The 17,235-nt window shown below is 40.9% G+C and overlaps 1 protein-coding gene across 5 annotated transcripts; it reads right to left on the bottom strand.

Moving 5' to 3' along the window:
* Positions 1-315: 315 nt before the first annotated feature.
* Positions 316-11,293, bottom strand: LOC148315553 (uncharacterized). Of its 5 annotated transcripts, none has more exons than XM_088287478.1 (8): positions 11,093-11,293; positions 10,278-10,326; positions 2,940-3,011; positions 2,748-2,822; positions 2,422-2,478; positions 2,209-2,343; positions 1,846-1,908; positions 316-560 (listed from the first exon to the last, which is right to left on the bottom strand). In XM_088287478.1, the coding sequence occupies exons 1-8, from the start codon at positions 11,093-11,095 to the stop codon at positions 352-354; spliced, it is 663 nt and encodes a 220-aa protein (XP_088143604.1). In that variant the 5' UTR covers positions 11,096-11,293; the 3' UTR covers positions 316-351. The 5 variants fall into 5 exon arrangements, with proteins under 5 accessions (XP_088143604.1, XP_088143603.1, XP_088143606.1 ...); XM_088287480.1 differs by having other exon boundaries at positions 390-560; positions 2,209-2,262; positions 2,461-2,478; positions 11,093-11,129; XM_088287477.1 differs by lacking the exons at positions 10,278-10,326; positions 11,093-11,293 and adding an exon at positions 3,108-5,106.
* Between the last annotated feature and the right edge of the window lie 5,942 nt (positions 11,294-17,235).

Genomic DNA, 17,235 nt, shown 5'->3' with positions numbered 1-17,235 from the left:
ATGTTAGCCGCGCAGTGAGGGGCTTAAAGCTCAATTCTCTTTAAAGTAAGCCATATGTTGGATCTAAATTAAACTAAATTAACTATCCTATTGATGTCGACGGTATGATGACACTTACACCTGTTTTTTTAAAATAAGTTACAAAAGAGCAACCACTAAATAAAAGAATAATATAATATGAATAATAAAAATAATAAATGAAGTAAATAGATCAAATTTGAGACAAGTCTGCAGTTTCTCCTACCGACTTATTATGTCATCAAAGGATGTCATTTATTATACGTAATAAATATATACATTATACAGTGTGTGCAGCACATTATACAGCGAGAAAGTAGTGGTGACCTGTGTCTATAGCCTCTGATCAGAAACAATCCTGTTGTGGACATAGAATTTAACGGCCTTCCAGTCCCTCTCAGCAAGGGCTCCCGGGGAAGCTGCGATGCATCTCTCGCAGTCTGCTTTTCCCGGGGTCTTACCCGTGCGTATAAAGTCCATCAAAGAGTGTTCAACAGCCTTAACCTCTTCAGTTGACCACTTTCGTTTGGGTCGATTCGTACCTTGAAAAGAGAGTAAAAACACTTAAAGCACAGATACTTTGGAAATTAAAGACATTCTTGACTTTCCTCCCTGCCCAATAGGTGTAGTCTCTGTGCCTATTGTTTTCCAAGAACTTGGGTTGACCTGAATAGGTTGTCAGTGAATATAATCGGGGCTGCGACGATATTACAAAAAATATATATTTTATAATATATAAAATAAATACATCACAATACATTTATCCTTATTGATAGCTTCTTTTTGTTCTCAAACAAATCACAGCCGACACATTTGTTGTTGATGCTACCAGCAAAAGAGGATTCTGAATTAATCATTAAAAAAACAGACAAGGCATTCCATTTGGAAGGTGAGGAAAGGAAAGGAAAATTCACTTCATGTTAATTAGGTGTTGAACTGTTCACTTGTGCAGTACGATTTCATTTACATTTTTTGTTGTTGTCTTTTCCTACCACACCAGCTTTAGGCTATCATCTTATTTTTCTTCTTAAGTTCTTTTACTCAGATAAACTAGGTAACTACAAGAGGAGTTTACGTCAACTCAGGGTGATCTGCAGGTCATTGCCTGTGAATATTCTCATTCATGCAGGTCATTTTATTCTGAAGGCATTGAATCAATTGCAACTGGACTGTTCTGTTTGACTAGGTTCACATTGAAGAGAAATGCAACCTGGATTGGATGTTTTTTTTTTGCCCATATATGACCTGCATCTTGTTTTTTGTGATAGTCTGATTAAGATTTTTTTCAAATCCAACCTGGGTTGCTTTTATATGTGGTCCTATTGGATTTTTTGCAAAGCAACCACAATCTGAACAGCCGGCTCACATATGTACATCCTTGATTTTACTGATTCGCTTCACGCAGGCATAGACAACTGTTTGATTGTCCGTGAATCTGCAAAGTTGTAATGAGTCACGGTATTGGCTTTATATTTATCTTTAATTTAATTCCACTTGAAACAAAGCAAAAAGTGCACATTTGTCATAACTGTAGTCACCACATAAACGGCAATGACGTAACATTATCTTTAGGGGTGTCTCCATGAAACATCAGGAGGTTATTTTCACATCTTAACACTATTTGTAAGGCAAAGGCAATGCAATGAGTAACTATCCCTGCCGAGCAGAAGAGACTGGACGTAGTAACTTGTGTCTGGCATGAAAAGGGTAAATGAGCATTTTGTTTCCCTCTTGCTATTCAGTTACAGTGTCTAGAAACTTCTACAACAATAATTTAATTTACATGTACAAGGCACAGGAGACCTAAAAATGATAGGACATTCTTACCTCGTGATCCTCGCTTCTGTCCAAGTTGTCCACCTTTCTTATCCTGAGGTGGAGGTTCCTCTCCTGGAAAATATTCATGGGAAATAAAATCATTTACAATGCATCACTAGCCTATTGTCATATCATTAAGTGGTGAAAACAAGGCATGAGTTAATATTTTCATTCTGGTACAATTTATCCACCCATTGGGCAACACTACTTGAGTAACATTGCCCTAGCTCGTTGCAAGAGGGCTCTTTTTTGCGAGTCGCTTTTTTTTTTTTTTTAATTTTCAAGTCAAAATTCTCAATTTTCAGCTCAATATATTCATTGTTTGGTGAGCCAGTGACATAAATGTAAAAGTCAAAGCCATGTTTCACACACCTGAATGCTGTTCTTCTCCAGGTTGTTGTTTTTGTCGAAGAACTGAAGCTCCGCCTGGAAAACATTCATAGAAAATGACCTCGGAGAAAGAATGAGCCTCTGCAACTTTTGTAATTGTATGCCCATCCAGCGTCACTGTACAGAAACATTCATAAAACAAAGCAATAAAATTCATGTCGAAACACAGGACACATAAAACAAAATTCTAGCCACCAGAGCCTTGATTCTGTCCAAGCTGTTGCTTTGAAGCACCTTTTCCAGGATCCTCCCCTGGAAAATAGTAATCAGGAGCAAAATGATGTAGATAGCTTGTCTAGCCTACTGACACCTCATAGGCAGAGAAAACATGGCAGAAATTCTCAAGATATATTGGTTCCGTTTATCAGCCCATTGGGCATCACTAGATCAGGAACATTCACCACCTATCTGTTGGTGAAAGTTATACAGCAACATTACTGTTAATAGAGCTGACGGACATATTTGACTGACATATTAGTTAGCGACCATCAGGACACGTAATCAACATGCAAAATTCTTACCTGCTGAGCCTTGCTTCTGTGCAAGCCGCCTCTGTTTTGAAGCACATTTCTTCTTCTGATTAACCTGTTCCCCTCCTGGCAAACATTCAATTTGGCACTGATGTTATTTTTACATGCAAACCGACCGTCAATGAAACATAACTTTAATTTACAAAAAAAATTTCTTGTCTGGCACACAAATCAGAAGAATACCTGACATATCTGCTGCAGCACCAAGATCATCATCTTGAGATGAAGAGCTTTCTTGCATTATGTCAGTTTGGTCTTTATGGTGACAAACAAAGGCAGATTAAGTCAAATACCAGTGAATTTAAATTATAGAGGTGGAAAGGCATCTTATCCTTAGAATAATTTTCTTACCATTGGGGCAAATCACGATTTGATCCAGGCTTTTTCCCTTAAATTCTCCTAGTCTGCCCTGTTCACAGGCCATCAAGACCTTGCTTATCTTTGCCAATTGCAAAGTTCCTTCGGGGAGGCGATAAAATTTTCTGTGCACCCTGATGTCATGTCCTAGAAAGTCTGCCAAAAGATCTTGTTCAGTGTCATTGAGATTGAGTACTCTTGAAAGAGTGGCCACTTGTTTTCTCAGTTTAGTGGAAGACAGAGTTGCAGGACTTTGGGCCCCACAGTTTTTAGCCAACTCCCGGATACAGTCAGACCCACGAAGTCTTGTTCCAAACCCTGGTCTAGCAAACAAATACATATTTTCACCAACACCACATGAGCTTCGCTCCTCAACAAGTAGCTCGAGAGACTGCACCATAGCAGGAGTTAAGATAATAGGCACCTTCCTGCCGCGCTTCCCACGAATTTCTACACGCTCAAAATGTTGGCAAAGCTTTTTTTCCAGTCCAGTCAGGGCGTCTCCAACATCCTCATTAAATGTTGACTTATCCCGTGTGATAAATACTTCTAAGCTCATCTTCGAGACTTCACCTTCGCGCCTTCTGTTGAAAAAGATTATCTGTGCTAATATAACTTTAACAAGATTGCTCCAATTCCTTGAGTTTTTTTCGTACAATAATTGCTGGTGATATTGTTTTTGCTTGTCCGCCATGTGCATGTGCATTTTTTTGACATCCTCTGCTAATGGTATGAGCTTCGGTTTGTTCCACTTCTTCTCCTCCAGTGTGCGGTACGCAGCAGAAGAAATCATTTCGTTCCAGGTTAGACTGTACATACGCCTAAACTCTTCGACCACCTGCCTCTTTTCGTTGTTTTGTGTTGAGAGGGCTACAGCCTCCATAATGTCTGCAACCCTCTGGATGCTTTGCCCTAGCTTTGTAGCTAGTGTGGGTTTCTCAAATGTATTGATCTGATCATCAAAGCCAGCTACTAATTTCACAGCTCGAATTACATGTTCAAAGTGTTGTGGATTAATATAATCCTCCAGTGTTTTTAGAGGGGTCACTGTCCTTCCGAAAATCACAAGTCTCCCCAGTCCTCGCATAATTTGGCGGATGTTGTCGTGCTGGGAAGCAGTTTCACGGTGCTTGTTGTACATTTTTTCTCCGACTTTCATGATGTATTTATCACCTTTAATAGCAAGGGTTATTTCATCTTGAGTCATCTTATTCACTAGGGCCCATACTTTCGTGCTCACATCTTTAGGTGCTGGTTGAGCAGAAGCACACAGTGATTGTATTCTTGTTTTCCCCGGTAATGTTCTGCGAACACTTTGTGCAAGCACGCACCGTTTCGCATGCTTCCACATAGACTTGCGCTTGAAGTACCCAAAGCATGCAAAACAATGCTGATAGTCCTTTGGATTGCTCTTGCCTTCACTTTGTTGTCTACAAGCTACCAGTGTCCCTTCTCCTTTCGTGAGTGCATCAATGTTTTGTGCTCGATTTCCCTGCTTGCGAAGGAGATCCAGCAGATTTCTCCTTTCCTTCGACTTTTTGGGATATATCACTGCATTGGCAACTTCACTTTTATCCTTATGTTTCCGTTCCAAGTGTCGTGCAATTTTTGATTGTGGTTCCCTGCAGTAAAGGCAGTAGTTTTTCTTCTGGTGGTATTTTTTAGATCCATCTACTTTTGTAACATTAGCTACAACAGGAGAATCACACTTTTTATCAGACCGTGCCTTATGATAGGATGTTTTAAATCTAGTGTAAGTCTTTTTCTTTCTTCTTTCAAACATAGAGTCATCTGTGTCGTCTTCTACTCGAGAAATTTTGATTCTCTTGTCACTCTTTTTCTGTCTTTTTTTGGTCTTCAGTCTTGATTCACCTGAATTGTCTTCTTCACTCACACTTAAGCAACTCTTATCACGCTTTTGGGGTCTTATTTTGGTCTTCACTCTTAGACTTGAATATCTCTTGTCACTCTTGCGCCTTTTTTTTGTCTTCAGTCTTCCATCATTAGAATCTTCATCTTCACTCAAACTTGAGCATCTCTTGTCGCTCTTTTTGTGTCTTTTCTTAATTTTCAATCTTGATACCCCTAAATCCTCTTTGTTGCTAGAAAACAACGTCAGATTGTCGTGCGTCCCTGTTTTTAGCTGGGGTTCATAAGAGTCTTCTTCCCTGGAATGTATTTTTTCATCTCTGCTTTGTTCTGATGATTCGTCAGAATTGGCCTCTGATGATGCTGGTACATACTCATCCCCACTGCTGTCATTGGAAAGTGACACTTCAGAGTTGTCCTCCAGCATTCCTTTGGTCAACTACAACAGGACAGAGACATAAGAATCAAAACAGATGCAACTTCACATCACAAGTCTTCCCTAAAATAGAATAATTTATTAAGCTGACAATACAAAAAGGACAATACAAAACAAAATTTGACTCCTGTGACTTCCATTTAAATCTGACAATTACAAATACAAGCATGTTCTGAAGAACATAGGAGCTATACTTACAAATACACTCTCTTCTCGTGTTAAGGGCGGAACCACTATTTCATCCTGCAACTGCCAAAATTGTAAAGGGAATTATTAGAATTTTAGTTCAAGCATTTTGAAAGTATAACAGACAATACACCAGATGTTATTATATATACATAACAGGCTATGTTACAGCTTGCGCTGTTGTGAAACTATATAAAGTTGTATTGTATAATTTAACATTATAGTATTACTATTTAAAATTAATAATAATTAAATATAAATATGTAAAAACCTTTTGGGGCTGGTTAACTTGTGGAAGAGAAGATAAACCGCAATCAATGGGGGAAAAAAATGGATGGATGGGGAGATAAAGGGCTGAACGATTTATCGTTTTGGGACCGAAATCTCAGACAACGCAATATCGAGATCGTCAAAGCTGCGGTTTGCGTCACACATTCACGAAGCAGATCACAAAAAAAAAAAAAGAAAAAAAAAAAAAAAGAAACAAAAGCCTTGTGCTGTTGTCCGAAGCCCCGAAAGTTATTTCTTTCCCCCCTGCTTGAGTGCGCAGCGCCAAGCTATCTTGCGCCGCTGGACTATGGACTTTATTTGTACTATAAGAAAGTCCGTGCACAGCAGCAGCATCAAGCTGTATAATGACAAATAAACGACCGCTCTAACACGTAGCGTTTTCTCAGAGGCGGCAAACAAAAAGCAAAGTATAGCGTTAGTTGTACAGTCGACTTTTCACAGAAGTCTGGTTAGAAACGCGTTAGGGTGGAAAGCCGGCAGCAATTAACATAAATGTTATCTTGCAATCAGTACGTATCTAGGCATAGACACAATAAGATGACGGCTATAATAGCAATATAGCAGACGCTCTGCGACCGGAACACGTAAACGGATGACTTAATCATGACGAAGAGGTCCGATGTCAAACGTATAGTAAATATTTATAATCTCATCAATAATATTTGCACCATAGAGTATTGGGTTTTGAGATCTACACAATAATAGGTCTCAAATGTATATATTTTAAGCAATTTTGCTTTGCTAAAGGGACAATGATTTCATTGACATAATCTGACATTTATGTACAAAGAAAATGTACATTAGTACAAAATGTAAAACAATTTGGGCTTTAAAAAATACATTTCAAATACACAATTACACATAAATACAAAAATACAAATTTATAAAACTATTTTTTAAAAACTTGGAAAAAACGGCCCTGCTCACGAAATCTCTGAAGTGTCTTTGCATTATTACAGTAATAGCTTTTATTGTTTTTACTGGTATAATGGCATGCTCTGTAATGTCTGTAAATGTCACTGTACATTATGCAGAAAATCGCAATCGTAATATCTGTCAGAAAAATGACAAGTTTTTCCTAAAATCATTCAGCCCCAGACAGAGAGAGAGAGAGAGAGAGAGAGATGTAAATTAATGTTACACTTGTCCATAAACAATCAGTATAAAGAGATTATTATGCAAGTTAGCAAAGAAAAAGGCTCGCTGAATATTAAGGAATGTGAGTGTGTTGCTCAGCTGGACAAATGTAAGGTTTTCCCCATGTGTTGAAATTAAATTAGATTACATTACAAAAATAAGGTTGAAAGCCAATTGAGAGCCAAAGGCAAAGTAAGTAAGTCTGTCTTTTTCTCTGTTAAAACAAAAATTAAACCAAAACAGAATAACATGAAAAAAATGTTGCCGGGGAGACCTCATTAAAAAATTTTCATGTTTTAATTTCCACTTTCCATTTTAAGATCTCAAATATAACATATCCTACCTTTACGTTCTGTTCAACATGACAGCTATCCATTACATCAGCAACTGCAACGAAATCACATGAGAGAAGAGCATTAACCAGGTTCCTAATGAGCTAACAGCAGCCATGTGCCTTTATTATAAACTTTCACCTCACCATGAAAATTATTAGAGTTAGCGCATCCGAGACAATAAAAATACATAAAGCCATGATCAGCCATGCTAAGTACACGAAACATCTTTCACTGAAGATGCACAACTACTTGGAACAAAGGTCACTCAGTAAAAGGATAAGTTTGGCTCAATTCCATCTGTTACATTATTTTATTTGTTGTAGTTTTCTGTCAGATTCTCAAGGAATATGGTTGAGGTAATTCAAACATTGGAGAAAGCCCTTGCGCGATGAAGAACCCACTTGTGGTAAAAGCCATCAATAACAAGCTTCCTGAATTTGTGAAGAAAGCAAAGCTTGTCTTTATGGTCAATCGAAAAAATAGTGTCACGTAAGTCAATCATTTTGATTATTATCTTGCATTTCTGAATGAGCAATAGGATAACCTCAAGAGACTTGAGCATCTCAAAAGCACATAAAAGCTCTGACAAGATGGATAACAAACTAACACACACAAAAAATGCTGCGACTAAATCCATAAATGATTGTGTTGTTTGTGGAGATGAGAATCACAAACACCATGACAAGATCCTACTGAAAATGTTTAAGGTCTGAAGACATGCCCAAAAAGAAGGTATTGCGAAACGGAATGATGTATGTGCCTTGAGAGGCACGTCCATGGTGGTGGGTGTAAAGACCAGTACATGTGCAAGAATAAAGACTGTATGAAAATGGGCTCTTCAGATCGCCACTACCTCCTTGGCTCCAAAAGTGAAGCTAAGAAATATGAACGAGGGAAAAGCACCGCAGGGAAAAGACAGCGGAAATAAAAGTCAAACAGAGAAACAAGAAAGATTCTGAAGTGAACGTTTTCCAGCTATAGCAGAAAGATGCAAAAAGGCTGTAAAAAGGCCTGGAATAAGGAATTCCACAATGTCAAACTTGGTGGTTCTCAAAGAAAGTGGACTGCAAGAGAGTCCAGTCCTGATGATGTTGTTGAAAGTCCTGACTAATGCAGGACAAAATAAAGTTCCTCTTACGTGCGGGTAATTGTGACACAAATCTAACACCATACTGTAGATCAGGCATAACCAAATGGCGGACCTCGGTCCGGATGCGGACTGACTGATGGTTCGGACTGGACCCATGACCAATTTATGATAAATGTACACGAACAGAATTTTTTTTCAGGCTACATTCGCAAATGTGGTCGCTTCTATTACGGTAAATGCGTCACTGATTTGAGCCAATCAAATCTTTTGTTTCTGATCCACTGCCAAATGTGCAGCAGACATGAAGAGAGTGCTTGCTCAAAAGTTAGCAAGGTCGATGCGTGTTGTTTTAAAAATGAATGGACGGAGAAATTGATGTTCATTCTGGCTTCAGCCGGTTTAAAACCAGTGTGCGTCATTTGCTCCGAAACCGTCGCACCAACACGAAGTGCCACTACGAAACAAGGCACTGCTCTTTTGCTCAAAGTTGTCTGCTGAAGTCTGAGGAGAGAGCACGCAAAAACATCGAACTTTGAGTGCAGTCTTGCGGATTTTTACATTTTCCATTTTCGTTTACAGCCAGCGGCATGCAAACGAATGTTCACTAAAAGTATCATTCATGGATTTTGGGCAAACATTAAAAAAAAAAAAAAGTTCAGTCAGGGCAGTTGCGAAGGAGTGCTAAAATGCGGCTAACAAAAATTATTTAAAGGAAAACACAAAGACCAGGTATGTGAAATAATCAACCAAATTCTAAGCCTTCCCTTTTTTTAGGCGGACAACTCTTTGATTTCAGGAAAAAAACGGGAAAAGACATTAACTCAATGCTCAGCAGTTGATTTATTTCTGCAGGAGATATTTTCCTTTTTTTTATCTGCAAGTGTCGCCCTTAAATCCTTTAACCTGGAGCCGCTTACATTTTCTTGAATGTGAAATAAACCCCTTATATTTATTTGACTGGGAAATGTGTTTAATGGTAACATTGTTAAATATTTAGTATATAAGTGTGCTCTATTTAAAATTACTCTAAATATTAAAACTATATAAAAATGTGAACATAGGCTAGACCAGTGATTCTCAAATTGTGGGGCGCGCCCATGCTGAGGGGGGCACGTGGGACCCTGAGGATGCTTTTTTTCCGCCGTGGTATGGCTGAATGATGCATTGTTTTAGGACCGAAAAAGGCGATCTCAAACAACACGAGTTTGAGCCCTTTGACTCTAATTTTTGTCTTTTCTATATTATGTACATTTTAATAACTGTGTTTGGTTTGGTAAAAAAAAAAAAAAAAAAAAAAACTAAATATTTATCATCTCATCAATATTTGCACAACAGAGTACTGTATTTTGAACTCCTCACAATAATAGTCCTAAAATTTATATTTCTTATCAATTTAGCTTTGTTAAGGGATATTTTATTGACAATCTAACATCAACATACAAAGAACATGCACATTAGTACAAAATGTAAAAAAAAATTGGTGGGGGGGCGCGAATTGTTTTCTTCTTGGTAGGAGGGGCGTGACAGGATATAATTGAGAAGCACTGGGCTAGACAATAAGGGAAGTAGGACTTTGATTCGAACCTTTTGATTGGAAGAAATTTTAGTAGTGGGCCTCTGTGACTTTTAATTGAATACCCCTGCTGTAGATTCTGCCTACAGCACGGAGAATGCAGGGATCTGTGATTTATTCCTGATTTTGATTAATTGAACAGTTTATCAAACGCATTTTGTAGTGATATTGATTACTGGCCTATCCTGACACAAATTAGATTTACCCCACCACTAAGCCCCCACCACCCCTTCGTCCCCCAACTCACCTGCGCCGTCAAAAGTGTCACCACTGGAAAAGAAATCTGTGCCTTCCTCCTGTAAACAGTGACACAATCAAAGATCATCAGATCACAGAACTACTTTCACTTTACAGCCTCAGACATTTTAAGTGTTGCTTACCAGGAGTGTTAAACTCACTACACTTCACATATAGCATAATTTGTAGTAATATTTACTTGAAAAAAAACTTGTCAAGTTTTTCAAGTAAATATCACTCCCCAATATTTGCAGTGTATAGTTTTAACCCCTGGCTTACACAACCATTGGGCTATCATATTAATCAGTTTGGTCATTCAGTTTTAACAGACTAAAAATCAAATAATTTATTGTGTCATAATGTGGCTTTTACCAAAATATACCGTATCTCAATGAACAATATCTAGAGCACCTACGCGAAACAGGCCTATACTAAAAAAGTACAATGACGCATGTAAAAAAAAAAAAGTAAACCGCATGACAATGGAAGGAAGATGAACTAATCATCATCATCCATCATCATCCTGTCCTCTGCTTCTTTCTCTTTCGCACTCATCGTGCATTCTACTTTACACAGACTTTAGAAGCTTCATTATAACGTGTATTTCACAAAAACAATAAACCAAATTAATGGATTCAACTGTTTTACTCGACGCTGGCGCGTGTACAGGCCGCTTATTAACAAATAACTTAGCATTAAATATGCGGCAACCATCCTGGAGAAGTTCCACCACACTGACACAAAGTTAGCTCATTTTACATTGCTCGAACTCCCGTGTGAAAATTGAAGGCAAGTAAAAAGGGAATACAAAAATAAAACACTTACCATTTCTCTTGAATGCCCGGCAGCTTGAGCCCAATGTCCTGTACTCTCGATGCTTGTGGTTAGTCGAGCGAATTTGCCGATAAGCAGGTGAGCGGTCGAAAAGGGAGTGCTTGTTTTTAACACAGCACACACCACCGTAACAGCGAACGTAGTTATCAAGAGCAAAAAAGAGAAACTGGTTAAGATTTTTCAATCCATTATGCGGCCAAGAACTCATGATAACTTATATCTCGTCATGATATGTTTTTTCTTGAAACGACAAGTGATCGGTGAATGGGGAGGAGGGGGCAATTGTTCGACTTCGCACCAGTAACGGGAGAAAGATAGTACGTTTGGGGACCTCTCTGTTCCACACAAGCATACAAGTAAAAGAGACACACAAGCGGCTGTCCAGTTAAATCGCAGCCGCAACACGGCCACCAAATTAGTTATTAGTTATTTTTTGTACTACTACCTGAGCTTGCTTAGTTGTTTTACTTACTTTCTATTTGGTCTGTTTTAGACATCAGAAATGTAATTATGGTAAACACATACTTCAAATCAATTACCCCCCACGCCCATTTATTTTTCAATGCAAGTTACAGTACAGTAAAAGAATTTCTCAAACAGTTGAGGGAGTTCAAGAAGGAGTGAAAGTGCCAAAATTAATTAAACAAATACACCATGAAATGTTTAATTAAAATTATCAATAACAAATTCGATGTTTAATTTATTAATTAAATGTAGAATAAAATAAATAAATGTGTAAACCCGGTTAGTAAAATATGGGTGAATCAACGTTGCAATATGATTTATATATATATATAGAGAGATATATAGAGATAGATAGATAGATAGATAGATAGATAGATAGAAAGATAGATATAAATATATATATATAAATATATATATAAAAATATATATATAAATATATATCAGATCCAAGAGGAGCAGTGCAGTTTTCGTCCTGGCCTTGGAACAGTGGACCATCTCTACACTCTCTGCAGGGTGCATGGGAGTTCGCCCAACCAGTCTACATGTGTTTTGTGGACTTGGAGAAGGCGTTCGACCGTGTCCCACGGGGAGTTCTGTGGAGCGTGCTTCGGGAGTACGGGGTACAGAGCCCCTTGATACGGGCAGTTGGTTTCCTGTACCACCGATGTCAGAGTTTGGTCCGCATTGCCGGCAGTCAGTCGGATTCGTTTCCAGTGAGGGTTGGACTCTGCCAAGGCTGCCCTTTGTCACAGATTCTGTTCATAACTTTTATGGACAGAATTTCTAGGCGCAGTCGAGGCGATGAGGGGATCCGGTTTGGTGACCTGAGTATTTCATCGCTGCTTTTCGCAGATGATGTGGTACTGTTGGCTTCCTCAGGCCGTGATCTCCAACTCTCACTGGAGCGGTTCGCAGCCGAGTGTGAAGCAGTTGGGATGAAGATCAGCACCTCAAAATCTGAGACCATGGTTCTCAGCCGGAAAAGGGTGGAGTGTCCTCTCCAGGTCGGGGAGGAGATCCTGCCCCAAGTGGAGGAGTTTAAGTATCTTGGGGTCTTGTTCACGAGTGGGGGGAGGATGGAGCGGGAGATTGACAGGCGGATCGGTGCAGCCTCCGCTGTGATGCGGACGCTGTATCGGTCTGTCGTGGTGAAGAGGGAGCTGAGCCAAAAGGCGTGGCTCTCAATTTACCGGTCGATCTACGTTCCTACCCTCACCTATGGTCACGAGCTGTGGGTCGCGACCGAAAGAACAAGATCTCGGGAACAAGCGGCCGAAAAGAGTTTCCTCCGCAGGGTGTCTGGGCTCTCCCTTAGAGATAGGGTGAGAAGCTCGGCCATCCGGGAGGGACTCAGTGTCGAGCCGCTGCTCCTCCACGTAGAGAGGAGCCAGATGAGGTGGCTCGGGCATCTGTTTAAGATGCCTCCTGGACGCCTCCCTGGTGAGGTGTTCCGGGCATGTCCCACTGGCAGGAGGCCCAGAGGACGACCCAAGACACGCTGGAGAGACTACGTCTCCCGGCTGGCCTGGGAACGCCTGGGCATCCCTCCGGCAGAGCTGGAAGATGTGGCTGGGGAGCGGGAAGTCTGGGCTTCCCTGCTGAAGCTGCTGCCCCCGCGACCCGACCCCGGGTATATAGAGATATAGATCCGTTGGCACACCATTATGATGAAAATATGTTTGTTTTTAACTTGAAAAAGACAAGTCATTGGTGTAGGTGGGGGAGGGGCATAGTCCTTGTGAGGACCACTCTGAGTTTCACACACATGTAGAGGCCTGATTGAGGCACAAAAAGCTGCTGCCCAGTTACATTGTAGCTACTACACGGCCACCATTTTGTTCATGTTGTACGACTACCTGAACTTGCTCAGTTTACTTATTTTCTAATGTTTTGTTTTGTTATGATCAGTAATATAGTTACAATACTCCATACAGGTTCAAATGTACCCCCCCCCAATGTATTTTTTTCCATGCAAGTTAAAGTGGAGTAAAACAACTGTTCAACAATTGTTGTCTTATGTATTCCAAAGCTAATTATGCATTAGGGCCCAGAGAGAAAAGAAATGTCTCAAACACAGCAAGCGAAGTGGCTGAGTAACATCTCGCAGAACTCTATGGCCACAAGCTAGCTAGCAGAGGAGTCGGTTAACATCCTAAGGCAAACCCTGATTGGTGATATTCATGGAAGCGAATAATAAATTGTTTGCTGCTGTAATTGGGAATGGAATAATGCCCGAGTTGAATAAGCTATTTGCTTGATAAAGGCATATTGAGAGTCGGAGGACGACTAAATAGGCTAGCAATGCCAGAAGGCCTGAAGCACCCAATCCTTCTCCCAAAGGGACACCACGTGTCAAGACTCCTGATGGAACATACTCACAGGCAAGTGGGGCATAGTGGGAGGAATCACACGCTATCAGTATTAAGACAGAAATATTGGATCCCCTGTGCCAACACTCTTTGCCGAAAGGTCATCCACGACTGTGCAGTATGCAGGAGGCTAAGAGGCAGTACTGGTGAGCAGAAGATGGCAGACTTACCAACAGACAGGATCACTCCGGATCTGCCACCATTTACTAATGTTGGAGTTGATTACCGTATTTTCGCAGTCATAAGGCGCACTTTAAAGTCACAAAAATTCCCCTTAACAAACAAAGCACCTTGTCAGTCGATGCGTCCATTAAATGGACAAAGTACCACTCACGTCCATCAGCCCTTGTCATCAACGAGCTGTTGGAAGTGCATGTTAGCACACCCTGCTGGGCAAAGAGTGAGTTGTTCATGTTTACAATCGACCGTGACAAATACACTATCTGACTATAATGTTTGGGTGATGGTGTTGGAAAAAGCTGGACAAAGGGCAGCTGTCCACAATGTTTTAGTCTGTCTTATCATTTATGTTATTGCAAGCAAGAAACGTCCCAGGTTTAGACAACAGACAAAAAGTCCAAAGCATAACAGCACATCTCTTTAAACAGCCATGCAAATCTCTCTAAACAGCTATGGGATTGTGGGTCTCTGCTCCCAGAATGCATTGCTTGAATTAGCTAAGGCTGAGTGGCTTTTGTGTTATTTTAATTTTTTTGGGTATATTGATGGCATGAGAGATACATGTTTGTGTTAATCTTATTTCTATGTTTCATTGTTTGCTTGTATGATGAGTTTTTTATTTTTTTTTTAACCCGTGACTCTAAGGAGTGTGGTAAGCAGCCAAGTCCCTCCCCTGACGTTGCTTTGTAGGCTATTGCCAATGCACCTAATATTGGCCTGAGCCATTGTCAATGTCAGCTATTGTCAATAGAGACTTGGCGTCTGCTGGGGTGATTGCTTATGTTATTGGGGCATAGTAGGCTGCTATCGGCTGTGTCAGTGTGGGCAGCTCTGCCAAGTTCATGCTATGCTAACAGCAGCTGTGCTATCGTCTTGTCAGGCGGTGCGTCCAGTATATGTTACAAAGACAGAAATAGCGCCCTCAACAGGTGTTGCGCCCTTTGACACGGCGCGTCTTTTGGGTGCGAAAATACGGTATTTCGGCCCCATTGAAATCAAGCGTGGGAGGAGCATAATGAAACGGTATGGAGTCCTCTTCACATGTTTGGCCAGCCGTGCAATGCACCTTGAAGTGGCCCATTCGCTTGATACAGATTCTTGCATAAACGCTCTCAGACGCTTTATTTGTCGACGAGGTCAAGTGAATGAACTACGATCCGACAACGGGACTAATTTTGTCTCTGCAGAAAGAGAATTGAAGGAAGCGATTGGGGAATGGAATCAGGATCAGATCACCCAAGCCATGCAGCAGAAGGGCGTAAGGTGGACCTTCAATCCCCCTGCCGCTGCCCACCATGGAGGCGTGTGGGAAAGATTAATCAGGATATTGAAAAGGACTTTGCTTTCCATTACAAGGCAGCAAATTCTGGACGATGAGAGCCTTGTCACTGTCATCTGTGAGGTGGAAGCCATCCTTAATAGCCGTCCATTGACCACCCTGTCCGATGATCCTAACGATTTGGAACCTCTGACCCCAAATCACCTCCTGCTATTAAAGGCAAAGCCTTTGCTGCCACCTGGACTCTTCAAGCAAACCGATTCATATGCCAGACGACGCTGGCGACAAGTACAGTATATAGCAGATTTGTTCTGGTCCAGATGGGTAAAGGAATACCTTCCACTTATGCAAGAACGCCATAAATGGAGCAGAAGCAGAAGAAACTTTGTTAAAGGAGATGTTGTGCTGATTGCTGATGCCAACTCCCCAAGAGGATCTTGGGTTATTGCCAGAGTGGTAGATACAAACCCTGATCAAAGAGGAACTGTAAGAAGTGTGAAACTTCAGACGCCGACCAGTATTATAGGGAGACCGATAACCAAGATCTGTCTGCTGGTTCCAGCTAGTCAATGACGCACCTTATCGAAAGTGCGATTGGCCAAATTGGTATTTATTTATATTGTACGATGCTCCAAATTTTGAGTATTATTATTTCGCTTTGCCCATAATAATAGGGGCCGGTATGTTGGAGCAGTTTTCTTTTGAGTAATGCAGTATGGCAACACCACCACTAGGGCAATTGATGACGTCAGCACTGGTTGCGTTCATCCATAAATAACGAATGCAGGACAGGTGGGGGAACGCTGGTCGGATACTGTTTTTCAACCGCACTTACAAAGACGCATTATTTATGTACAAACTGGAAGATAGAAGATAGTATATTGTATTGATTACCGCATATGCGCGTATGTTTTTGATTTGAAGTTTGGAAGACCGTAGCCATTGATATATTTATTTGATTTACTTGACTTCACGGCATGACATCTGGACTGAAATGACTACGATTAAGACTAACCCTTGACTGTTTGACGTAACATACATAACTACACATCAACATCAAGACCAGTGAAGCCGAGCGAACGTCATCGCAACTTCAACTCATGGTGAGTGAGTGCGCGTTAAAACTTTCTTTAGCCAGCGTATCATTGAAACGGCAGTAACACTAGTGTCATTGGAGCCGACGTGTATCACTATATCTGAATAGCTAGCGTTGTTTGCACTGCGCTGGTGTCTAGGTCTCTTGCGTGCTAGCTCCATAAGATTAGCTTCAATGTCGGGTGCTCTGGCCCCAGCAATACACATTCTGTGGTTGGATTTTCAAGCTTAATGTATCGAGTAATTGAGTCACCTTTCACTAAAGTGCGGGAGCCAGGAGACCGAGGTGGAATGGAACTGCTCTGTGTCTTAACAGGCTCAACGCGATTAGCAAGCCATTTACGGCCAATGCTAACCGGTGCTGTCCGCCACATTTACGCTTACCACATTACTCTGCTCTAGCTGGCGGACACGTCCCTCTAGCAGCGAGAGTCTTTCCATGAGAATGGTGCAAGTGTTGCATGTGGTGGTGCACGAAACCATAGTTGCGTTTACTCGCCCGGTGGATGAAAGCAGACGAACAGATGTCGCGCCGAAAGTGACGTCACGGGTTGCGTCTCCTCAGAGTTCGTTCGTGCCTCAGCTTGGTTGATACATTACCAACACATACCTGTCAGGGCACAATAGTGACATTGAGAAAACGTTCTCGGTGCACAGCCTCTCTTGCGTCATCGCTAACTGACTGTTCTTCCACGGTCGTTCACCATCTCCATATGAGACTGTCAAGTTTGGTGAGTTTTCGTGTA

The sequence above is a fragment of the Idiotropiscis lumnitzeri genome, unplaced genomic scaffold (assembly GCF_059441095.1).
Source record: "Idiotropiscis lumnitzeri isolate Australia: NSW breed Sydney's pygmy pipehorse unplaced genomic scaffold, RoL_Ilum_1.0 HiC_scaffold_102, whole genome shotgun sequence".
Taxonomy (NCBI): Eukaryota; Metazoa; Chordata; class Actinopteri; order Syngnathiformes; family Syngnathidae; genus Idiotropiscis; species Idiotropiscis lumnitzeri.
Note: the sequence above shows the minus strand (reverse complement) of the source record. Positions and strands in the feature narration are given on the sequence as shown.

Bases quoted from the DNA above. Each gene is read 5' to 3' on its own strand.
- LOC148315553 (XM_088287477.1), bottom strand. From the start codon at position 4,896: ATGTTTGAAAGAAGAAAGAAAAAGACTTACACTAGATTTAAAACATCC. The intron at 2,344-2,421 runs GTGGCTAGAATT...GTTTCTGTACAG, and splicing joins TGGACAGAATCAAGGCTCTG to TGACGCTGGATGGGCATACA. The intron at 561-1,845 runs GTAAGAATGTCC...TCTCTTTTCAAG, and splicing joins ACAGAAGCGAGGATCACGAG to GTACGAATCGACCCAAACGA.